General features: G+C 37.9%; 1 protein-coding gene across 1 annotated transcript in view; it reads left to right on the top strand.

Moving 5' to 3' along the window:
- Positions 1 to 12167, top strand: part of FBN1 (fibrillin 1) — a 141157-nt gene that overhangs the window by 69928 nt on the left and 59062 nt on the right. The window contains exons 14-19 of the mRNA XM_063412183.1: positions 1063 to 1188; positions 3309 to 3431; positions 8379 to 8501; positions 9397 to 9549; positions 10102 to 10155; positions 11041 to 11166. Coding sequence (XP_063268253.1) covers positions 1063 to 1188; positions 3309 to 3431; positions 8379 to 8501; positions 9397 to 9549; positions 10102 to 10155; positions 11041 to 11166 — 705 coding nt within the window. The remainder of the gene's footprint in view (positions 1 to 1062; positions 1189 to 3308; positions 3432 to 8378; positions 8502 to 9396; positions 9550 to 10101; positions 10156 to 11040; positions 11167 to 12167) is intronic.

A 12167-nucleotide genomic window follows, 5' to 3' on the forward strand; every position in this document is an offset into this window, starting at 1 on the left:
ATTTATGCATTGCTGTTTGATGATGCTTGTTTATGGAGGTTCATCAAGCCTGTACACTTTTGGTGGAAGGCTGCAAGCTGCTGCTGCAGTGAGTGGTCACTGAGTGGCTCGTGCCTCTGCTGGCCTGGTTGCTTGCTTCCAAAATAGTGATTTTCAGGGATTTCTTAGACTTCTCACAGAACTACCATGCTGCTAAGAAGGCAAGTATAGGTTCACAATTTCAAGACACATCAGTTCCTCCAGCCTAAGTGTCCAGAGAGCAGAGGCATTTGGGAGAACGCCTTGTTCTCCACTCCTTCCTGGAGTGCAGCAATGCATTTCCACAGAGAGGGCCTGGGGAAGGGCACCCCCAGGGTATTTGGGAAGTGTGGGTGCACAACAGTCAGGTCTGCATGGGCTGGTTGTGATCTCTGTGAGCAGAGTCCCCTGTGTGCAGGAATCTCTGGGAGATGGTCCAGGCCTTGATGGAGAATACTGAGCAATCTGAAAAATGTCTAGACAGTCTGTCTCAGCATCTCCTCTCCCCTCCTTTGGAGGAGAGGGAGAGCTGCCAGCCTCGTGTGATATCACTCTTCAGGTCCTCCAAAGCACTTGCCAAGCACCTCCTGCAGAGAGGGGAATGAGGATCTGATGTTTCAGATACAAATACAAAGTGAGCAGGAGAAATTCTTCTGAGATGGGAAAGTCTTGAACTTTTCTGTTATCTTAACAAAGCAGCAGCAAAAAACAAACTTTCCCCCATCTTTCCTTAAGTAGTTAGGTACTGTTAAGCTGAAGTTCAGTAAATATATTTTAATGATGAGCAAAGATGAAAAAAAAAAAATCAAAAATTGTGACTCTTGTTTGAGAAATCTGCAGGGTTATGTTCACTGAAATGTCAAGCTGACAAACATTTTCCTCCCCTATAATGTTCAGTTTTGCAAATCAAAATAAATAATTTTTCAGGTGAATACAATTTCCATGTAGGTTTAAAAACCTAGGGGAAGTGCAAATGGGAAAATTCCTCTTGAGTATAAAAAAGAATCCCCTAAAATGTTACTTTTCTTTCCGGTTGACTTTCAGACATTGATGAATGCTTACAGAATGGTCGTATCTGTAATAATGGACGATGCATAAATACAGATGGCAGTTTTCACTGTGTGTGTAATGCTGGCTTTCAAGTGGCAGTTGATGGGAAAAACTGTGAAGGTAAGACTTTTCTGAAGTTATTCCATATCAGTAATTACAGTTGCAAGAGGTTATTACATCAATGAAAAAGAAAAGAACCCCTGGTGGGGGGGAAGGGAAGGAACAAGGAGTCAGATCTCCAAATACCTTCTGCTGTATCTGGGAGGGCAAGTAAAATGTCTTTTGCAGCCAGTTCTAGAGCCTTGGCTTGGTAACCCTCAATGGGATGCCTGTCCAGCAGGAGAGATAGCACATACCACTATCACAAAATGCAGCCTCTTTGATGGGAGTGGTACATTTTAAAACATAGCACAAGTCACATGCTGCCTGATTTTACTGTGTGTTTAGCAGTATGCTTTATGGGATCTTACTGGGTGACTAGCAATGTGGTTTATGTAGATGCAGGCTGGTCTGACCTATAAAAATTGTTTTAACAAAAATTTGTAAACATAATTGATGTGTTCCTACCTCCCAGACCTTTAGTAAAGGGGGAAAATAAGAAGAATGTTCTCTATCATGCTTCCCAAGGCCCTTGGGAGGGTTCCCAATGATCTATTCATACGTTAAAAGAATTTCAAGCACTGTTCTTAGAAACATTTTTGGCAGAATATTATCTCAGTGATTCAGCTCAAAGACTCAATGCCAAAATTCCTGGTTGGGATAGATACACGATTTTTTTTTCAATCATAAATTATTTTTGTCTGACTTAGCCTGTAAGTAAAAAGAAAACACACTATGTCTAGAAGTGTAATTTCTGTCCAAGACAGCTGCAATATTAAGGAAAATAGCACAATTCTGAATATATTGTAATGTCATTATGATCCAGTGACTTTATGTGCTAGTAGTGATTCTGTTAATCCTTGGTAGAGACAGACATTTTAAGACTCTATTTTTCCTGACTCTTTTTTAGATACAGTTTAGCACCATAAGCTGCTTTTAAAATATCTTATTATGAAAGTACATTGACTAAATGTATTTGGAAATAAGACTATTCAGGAAAAAACTCCCTATTCTGATTTCTTCCTTTCCCACCAAATACCATGTGCTAATAGTAATAAAAACCAGGACATCGGCAGTCTGGTAAAACATTTTTAATTCCATTGCATGTGCTGCCAGAATGTCTGTTGCATCCACTTATGAAACAGTTTCATCTTTGGCATTGTAATGCATTGAGTTGTATGCACACACACTAATCAGTAAAGACCATGGCATTGTGCCATACCTTAATGTAACTGTGTGTAGTTCTTTAGATGGAACTGGTAAATACTACTGATTTTTTTTGGATGTAACATCCGAAACTGATCTCATCTGCGCCAGGACGAAGTAAAGACTGAGAGGATATAAAAGCTTACTCAAATCAAGCTCAGAATTCACAGAATTCTGTACTTGCCTTTTTTCCCTTTCCCGTTTTGTGAGTGCAGGATTCAAAATAACATTGTCTGAGACCTCCACCTTTTCCTATTTGAACCCTCCATGATATCCCATTAGGTCAGAGGATGAATAATGCTTTTATGAAGCTATAATTAGTAAATACCCTTCTGTATGGTCTGTCACGCTGAATCTAGGAAAAGGGCAGGTTTTATTTTAAATGGAAGTTGAGGATGGCACTGCCCACAGAATTCATGCTTGAGCACAGTGCTGGGAATTCTCCCATACCATAAATCTTAGACTTGTCCACTGGAGGTTACATAAGTTTTCACTCCAAACCCAAATGTTCACTCCTCTCCCTTCAGGCCTTCTTAGTAACATAAAATTGTATTTACATTCCAAACAGGAGGCTGCTGCTAACCTAGCTTCTATTTAGATTAAGATTGCAAACCCTCTTTAACTACGTCTTTTCTCACTTCTTGATGGCTTTTACCAACTGCAAGTTCTTAAGCTGTCCAGTTTCTCATCTGTTTTTTGTTCTCGTTGGCTTTTTTGGATTCATTCCTTTTTATGTTAATGATTCATTATGAAAAATGGAGTCACTGCTTTGACACATCCTCTAGGACAGTGCAGTATGTCCCATCATATGTTTCTGATTATCATTATAGCTCTGACAACTAAGAAAAAAATTAGGGTTTATCTTTTGGATATAACCAGTGAGAGTTCTTATGCTTAAACTTTATGAGCATTATGTCTGTTGTGTACATTTTCAGATATGGATGAATGCAGCATCAGGAACATTTGCCTCAATGGGATGTGCATCAATGAAGATGGCAGTTTTAAATGTATTTGTAAACCAGGGTTCCAATTAGCATCTGATGGACGCTATTGCACAGGTAAGCACAATAAATTATGAGTTCCCAAAATTTGTGAGTCCTGTCTCTCTAGGTAGCTTCAGGAATAACCTTATTTCTTTACAGTGATTTTTGGGAACGCTGGGCAGAATTCTCAGCAGATATGCTTTTTTAATCAGCTGGAATTATTTGTCATTGTGAAAGACAGTACTCAGTCTTTTTCCCATTGTTGAGCAACCACCCCAACCAGCCAGTGGGAAATATTCTTTGAACAAGGACTGCATGAATTGACCTAGTTAAACTCTGGGGGTTTTTTTGCCTATGGTGTCTTCTGCAGATTGGTTCCAGTATATCTCACATTGTGTGTTTGGCCTTTGAAAGTATTCTGCTTTTGGACACCTAAACATCCTGGCTTGTTGCCTTTTTATGGCTTTTCTGCTGTTCTTGTCTGGGTGCTCCTCAGTCAATTCAGCATCTCTGAGGAGTGCTCAGCACTTGGAATGACCAATATGCAGACATGAGCACCACAGCAAGATTGTCTTTTCCATTTGCTGCACTAGCTCAGCAATAGCCCCTGTGGGAGACACTGAGCCTCCTGGTTGCTAGTTATGTCATTTTTTCTTCTGTCCCATCAGGAAATGGAAATTTGGTCTATATAAATCATCGTGGTTTAACAGGTTTTACAGGCAAAAGTCAAAATAAAGAATAAACAAGTGGAGGGCCAAATTCCTTATGGTTTTTCTTTTTAAAAATTAAAAATCTTTTAATACTTTGAATCAAGGCAGAAGTGGTGCTTCATTACACTTCAGCAATTTTTTAAAAATGTCACATCCTGTGGACCAATAGCAAAAGTAAATCTTTGAATAATTTGATTTTGAGAGTTAGTGTCATGAAAGCTGACATAGTTTGGATCCTTTTGCTTATTGAACACTGTACCAGTCTAAAACAGACTTTACATCAAAATCAGGACAATATATAATGTAAAATATCTGAAACTTCTCTTGAATTTGATACCTCTTGCACTAAGTATGCAGGACAGTGCTACCCAACCTTCAGGTGAGGGAATAAGGCATATTTAAAGAGATGATCCCATTCTGGCTTTGTGAAAGGGTTGCTTTGGTTGTGATGCTCTTTAGTTTCACAAATGAACTATTGCATTACCACACAAGTGTCTCCTTAGCCTAGCAGCTGCTGGCTGTGTTGGCTGCAGCCTTCACACACTGAGAGCAGTGGCATTTATTTCAATTCTCACCTAGGAGTGGGATGTGTGTGCTTTGCCAAAGCTTGATTTCCACCGGGTCTGTGTGGGACATCAGGGAGATTTCAGTGCCCATCAGGTCATGGCACATGAGCCAGCTGTGTTCCCAGAGATCTCTGGCTGCTCTCTGTGTCATTAACAGGGATGTGACTCATGGATGGGACTCAGCCAAGCCCAAATGCTTCTCTTGATTTTTGCCTTGAATGCATATATATTTTTTTCTTTTTAATTTTTTTTAATGTACATCAGTCTGTGCCCTGAAATGCCATTCAAGAAGGTGGTAACTCTACCTGACTACTTAAAACACAAAGATGTTCAGCCCCTGTTATGTGCCTTCTGGCTAGGAGTATGGATACAGTGAAAAAGGGGTTTCTGGCCCTAAACAAATGTTACTTCTCTGCATCAAAGGAGGATTATTTGAAAAATATCCAAAATTGCAGAGAACTCAACTGATTCCTACTGAAAGTTGGAACAAATCTTATAGTAAAAAGAAGGATTTCTCCCACTGCTTTTCAGCACTTACAGTAAGCCTTGTTCTTTATGAATGAGCATGCTAACATTTATTACATGTTAAAGTTGTTATTGGGTCAAAATCAAACCAGATTTTGAAACCTGGACATCCAAATTACACTTTTTACCCTCTTCATATTTGTCTCCTTTCTTCCATTTGCCCAAAGTATCACGAAACAATTCCCAGGTCCTCAGTAGTTAGAGGAACACAGTTCTCTCCAGTCAGGTTACTAAATTTTAAAAAATTTGATCTTTAATAATGTCTTCTGTACATTTTGATGTTTGTCCTTATTGAGTCCTTTCTGTATGTGTCAAATGTGCAAAGTAAATAACTTGTGTCCTACAGAACTGCAAGTCTTTGAAGCACTCACTGTTGACACTGCATATCCATTTTTTTTTCTCTTTGCCTCTGGACAAGCTGTTGCAGAGGTGTTGTTTATTTGCCTTTAACACCAACAAACTCTTGTGTCCTGTAGCCTTATTTTTGGTGCACGTGATGTTTTTTGTTGATGGATTGGGCTGTGCAGTGAGGGGCGGTCGTTGCATGGCAAGAGGATCATGGATAGAAATATGCAATAAATCAGATAGGTGGTAGGAAGATCAGAAATGGATATATGCAATGGCTCAGGCAGGTGGTTCCACTCAGCAGGGTGGACTTTGTGCAACAGTGTTGGCTTTGGGGATTTTTATACAAGAAGCAGTTAATATGATTAGTGATTCTGAATATGTTGTTTATATCATAATGTTAATGCATAGAGATTTATAAAGGCATTTAGCTGTAAGATAATAATTTGATGTTACTTGTATGCATTCCTTTGGTTGTTCATACATTTTTCATGTTACCATTGATTATTTAGCTACTTATCTGCAAGAAATGTATAATTTTAAAAAACTTTCCCAACTGATACTGATAGAGATTTGTTTGAAGGATATTTTAGGGAAACCCTCCCTGTCAAAGTTTTCAGCTGTTAAGAAGGCTTCTAACCCAAAGACGGGGATAATGTAATTAACACTTAGTTCCATAAAATGGGAATTTAAGTATAAGTACAGGGCATATTCTTGGCTGTCTGGTAAAAAATTCCACTTAGACGTTCTGAAATAACATGCCAAAAAAGAATGTTGCACCACAGTCTTGTATATTCCCTGAAATGTAAGACATGCTAAATTTATTCACCATTAGCTTCTTTCAATGATGATCTGCTTGATTCTTCAGAAACACTTATATCAGGCATAGAGAAGTTTGAAGCATTATTTCTGTTCCATATATTGTTTCCTCTTTAGATCAAACAGGAATTCCCCAAATTAAAAGCTATTGCAAGGCAATGGAAAATGGTAGTTTAGTAATCTGAGTAAAATTTTTCCTGCCTAAAATTAGAGGACTTTGTGTATCCAGGTAGCACTAAGCAAGCTAAGCAGAAAAGGCAAAACTTATTGAACACAGAAAATTATTCCATTAATTTAGTTAGTTTTCCAGAACCAGGCTGACTGTATTTTAAATTGTCCAAATGATGACTTTTACCACAGAAAACAGCAGAGCAATCTCGAGGTTAGAAATTTGGACTTTATTCCTGTAGGTGAAATTGATTTACTCTGTGAAATCTCAGGCCTGGTAAAAGCTGAGGCTTTTTACCCATCTTTACAGGAACCAGGTTTTCAGCTGACTTGCACCATTTTAAGTGACCCATTTTACCTTTAAAAATTCTGGTATTTGTAGCACATTCGTTATCAGTACAAAAGAAAATAGATGGCACTTTTCACCCTTTGCTAGCTTACAAAATCTTTTTTTAAAAATGAAGTACAGGAAATGGAAAAGAAGTAATTTTGCCTTTCTGTTTCTATAAGTAACCTTAAAAAAAGAAAACTTTTTTTTCTTTTTTTTGCTCGAGAAAAATCTGTCATAGGAATTCAGTGTTAAATACCAAAATAACTCTACACCATTAAATAGCATGGACTCATTTTGAATCCCAACTCAGTTTTTACCTGCACTGAATAAGGTCTAAATTTAAAGTGAGAAAAACATTTAAGATGTGTCTGAAACAGACCAAAAGGTTGCAGGATGAAGTAAAATTTATTTGAGTCCATGTACTTAAATATAGCTTTTATTTTAAAATGCAGTTTGAAAAAGGAATCTTGGATCGTACAAGCCATTTTTTATGCCAAACAACACAAACTAAGTAAAACACAGAGGTGTTTCACTCTCAATTTGCCCTTTTAAGGTCAGAAGAAAGGAAATTGTCACACACACTGTCTCCTGTATATAGTATGGAGAATTGTTATGAAGTGATTATTTTATAAAGGTTGTATATACTTCCAAACACTATTTATAACACTCCTTTTCTTTATAATTTCTAAAATTATAGTAATCTCTCTACATCTAGAGGATGATCTTACTATTAGCAGGATACACAGCCTGTATAGTTTTTTTTTACTAATTTAACATCTCATTGTGATAGTTTAGTATTACAAACTTCCATTCCTGTATTTCGTTGCTATGGACCTTTTGTCCAGTGTGCCATTGCTGGGCAAAGATGGTGGCTTGTGCTGGGCGATTGTTCAGGGCTCAAATCATTAATGAATTCCTTTCAAGGCTGGAGTGCAGTCTGTTCATTGAAAGTTTATAGAATGGGCTGTAATGAGCATCTGATAGGAAAACCCAATTGTGATGCAGATCACCAGAGAGGCAGGGACTGTGGGCAGGGGCTGACTGGGGAGATTCAGATGTGCAGCAGGAGGAAAGGAAATTCTTCGCTGGCCCTGTGAAGGCACCTTGAGGGGAGGTGAAAGATCCACTTTGTTATTTGGACTGAGTTCTTACAGCAGGAACTGTTAATACGGAAAGGGAATGCCCTGTTATATACTCCACAAGTCCTTTGTCCCACAGTTTCCTCCTTCCTCCAATTATGATTTTGCCTGAATGACCCCTAAATCGGAACATGTACCTCTTGGGAACAAGTTAGGAAAATGTAGTCCCTTTTATTCTCCAAGGCAAGCAAAATCATTTTGTTTTGTTTATTTCACCTGAATTTGGCATTTGGTTATTATATTTCAAAGAACAAATTCATCATTATTCCTAGCAAAATCTTCACTTGAACTGCTTTCTATTTAGCTTGATATTTTTCTATAGGATATATTGAAAATAAGCTGCACAAATGCAAGTTTCAGCCAGGCATTGAACACTTTGTAGTTTAACTTCTAATAAAGCTCATTCTGTTCTCTAACAGACATCAATGAGTGTGAGACAGATGGAATATGCATGAACGGGCGCTGTGTGAACACTGATGGCTCTTTCAGATGTGAATGCTTCCCTGGCCTTGCAGTAGGACTGGATGGACGTGTCTGTGTGGGTAAGACAAACTTGATGGAGTCACAGTTTACCAAGGTTAAGATATTAGTGCTAGACTGATGGACAGATGAAGTTTGAATGTAGAATTTACTATTTGTTCGTGGAATAGTGGATAGTAGTTATAGTGGATACTAATAGCTCTGGAATGTTTACTATAATAGCCCATTTTGCTCTGTTTTCATTTCCTTTTCATTTGAAGAGAAAAAAGTGTGGGTCAAATCACAAGGTCAGGTAGCCTAAACAGAGTAGAGGTGACTAGTGCTGCATCAGTTCTGAGTAGGTGGGAATTTGCCCTGTTTCTGTCAATGTAAAATTCTTCATTTGTCACTTAGCTTAAAGATGTAATTATTCTGTCACCTCTTTTAATGTAGGATGTACCCAATTTTCTGCCCATTTCTGTACAAGCTCAGTGTTTGATTATAAAATACTAATATTGGCATGAAAGCCATTTATGGGCCAGTTCTTAAAGAAAGAGAAAAATCACCCCTGGACCTGAAAACAAAAACATATGAAGTCTTAGGTACTGGAATAGCATTAATGACTTTTCCTCGGGTTTTTTACAAGCAAAGAAAGAGCAAAGACTTTGTCCATTTTCCCCACAGTTTTTCAAGGTTAGGAATTGATTGTTTGCCTAGTAGTTCACCAATGCATGTTAAGTCATTAAATGCAGTGACTATTTGTATGCATTAATTCTTGGGAGAGTGAGGAAGAAGAATTTCCTGTCCCAGCTAGAGGGGGGTGTATAGGTGGCTGGAAAGCAGAGGAAAATAGTGAAGATACTTTGTTTTGACAGCTATTTTATGGTGTTCATGACGCCCGAGCTACATTTAATACCTGTTATAATTTATGGCAGGCTAGTTGGCTATGGCAGGATTAAGAGAGATTTCTTCCCTCAGATACACATATGCGAAGCACGTGCTATGGTGGCTACAAGAGAGGACAGTGTGTGAGACCTTTAACGGGGGCAGTTACAAAGTCAGAGTGCTGCTGTGCCAGCACTGACTACGCCTTTGGAGAGCCTTGCCAGCCCTGCCCAGCACAAAACTCAGGTATGGCATGTTCACTGGTAAATCTTCTAATTATGAATTCTCTTGATAAATTAGTTTTAGAAAGGTAGAAGAAAGTTGCACATGAACAAAGCGTACCATTTGATATGTAGTTCAAAAATATGTCATACTACTGAAGACCCTCCTGCTAAATGGAGCTACATATGGGACAGATTTATTGGAAAAAAAATGTTCTGTTTCCTGGTTTCTTTGTATGTTGGGCAAGGACTTGGACATAAAGTTCTGGAGAATCTTGCTGTGAATATCTTATGGTTCGTTTGTGTAGGAGGACCAGCATGAAGTTTATGTCTATTCTTAAATGCCACAGTTCATCATGTGAAGTTTTTACTCATCCATCTTCATAAGCAGATTCAGACCCTGAATCTGCTAAAATGCTTCACAGGTTCAGAATACTGTGAGGTCATTAATGTTTTCAGAAGAATTGGAAGGCGTGTTATTTCTTTTGAATAATTAATTGCCATACTGAAAATGGTGATGCTGAAAGCAATGAGCTAAGAAAGAATATTCCAGTAAGTTTTTTTAATATTTTTCCAGCTGAATATCAGGCTCTGTGTAGCAGTGGAACTGGCATGACTGCAGGAGGAAATGGTAAGATCACCTAATGTCATTCAAATTTATATACAGCACTTTTGTCTGAAAATGTTACCTTGATATCCTTGATTTGTTAGCCATGCTGGTGGGGATGGTGACAGAAGAGAGTGGGAGAAGCGCTTTGGGTGAAATGAATGGAGCATAGAGCTTCAGGATCATGCCATCTCACCAGTGGGGTCTCTCTGGTTTACATCATGGAGTGTATCTAAGTGCCATTATAAAATAATGACTAATTTATTAGAAGTGTCATTACCTACATGACTTTATATGTAAGTTATATTTGCATATTTAAGGTGAAATCTTCCTGAAGAATAAAGCCATATTGAACACTGAGTTTATTCATGTTTTCATCTGTCAAAATAGGCCAGGGTTTATTTAACTGCAGAGAAGAAGGAAATGATTACACTTTTGTAGTCATAGAACTGTGAAACTGCAAACTCTTAAGTCAACCAATGCTCACTAGTGGATTTGCTGGCAGTAGATAGGGAAAAGCATTCAGAAAGGAGGGATATTAATGCTTTGGCAACTGATGCCATCTGGAAATGTTATGAATCAGGAGATACGAGGAGTATTAGTACATGGACCTCTCTAAATCTAATCTCTGATCTCTGGTTTAATGTCCCAGTTCTTACCTACAGTTGAAAGTTTCCTAAATGACCATAGGCTAGAGATAAACCAATGATAAAGAGGTGCTTTTTTTTTTTCTTGAGTGTGAATATTTTTATTGAAGTGTGGATTTCCTGATCAAAACTACTTAATTATAAATATGGAGCAGCCAGTGTTAATGATACTGAAATTGTGTTTTTCTAGTTTAGAGAATTAACTCCTACAAGCCCTCAACAACTGCTACTCTGATGTTTGGGTTTTTTTACCTTTATGTAGATATTAATGAGTGCTTATTGGATCCTGATCTCTGTCCAAATGGAAGGTGTGAGAATCTGCATGGAACATACAAATGTTATTGTGACCCTGGATATGAAGTAGACTCAACTGGGAAAAACTGCATTGGTATGAAATGTCTTATCCTCAAAGATTTATAAAGAATCATCATATCCTTTCTCAAACTCTGTTGGCTAAACTATCTAAATCTATATTTCCATTCTTTTAATAAAAATAGAGGCTGCAGCCTTCTCTTGAACAGAACTCATCTGACCAGTGTACAGTGTTCTGATGAAGTCTGACCAGTGCCTTGTAAAGTCATGCCAGAAGTTCTCCATTTCCCCATGGAATATCCTGCCTAAACTGATTCTAGAGTGCATTAGTTTTTTCTCAAATATGTGTTATACTGTGGGATCAAAGTCAACCTCTAATTGGGAGTTACATCCAGAGTTTGCTCACTAGCCTTCAGCTGATGAATTCTGATTTCTAGCATGTTATTTTTACTGGTCCCTAATTGCAAAGTTTTGAAAGTTGGTGATTATATTTCATCTTATTCTTCTTGTTCACATTGTCAAGATTAATTTAGCCTCACCTGATTCTCTATATTGGTAATAACTCACAGCTTAGTGTTGTCCACGGTTTTTGATTCAATTCATTTTTTACTTCTGCATTAAAAAGAATATTTCATAGGACCAGTCCCAATTCTGATCCCTGAAAGCATTTCTAATATGTTCACTTCATCATGATTATTCTCTTTTTTAATATATCCCACTGTAATATCTCCTTTTTCCAGCTCTGGAGCCATCTTAAAATTCTCGAATTCCTTTCTGTTATCTCCAGCTTACATAATAATTTTATTTGGGTTCTGTATTCTCTATTTAAACCTAAATAGCTTAAGTCATGGGTGTTATCCCAGTCTAAACTATCCATTATCTTAAAAAAAAAAAAAGTGTTGATCTTTCTTAGATAAAAATCACACTGTAATTCATCCCATTTTCCCTTTTGCTTCTTTGGCTTTAATTATCCATGTCCTATTCCAGTGTTTGCTTGTAGCTGATGGCATCTCTTCTCCCAGTCCATCTGTGAATTTTCCAGATGCTCCCCAGCCCACCCTGCTGTAGCCCACGTCC

The sequence above is a fragment of the Prinia subflava genome, chromosome 15 (genome assembly GCF_021018805.1).
Source record: "Prinia subflava isolate CZ2003 ecotype Zambia chromosome 15, Cam_Psub_1.2, whole genome shotgun sequence".
NCBI classification, from domain to species: domain Eukaryota; kingdom Metazoa; phylum Chordata; class Aves; order Passeriformes; family Cisticolidae; genus Prinia; species Prinia subflava.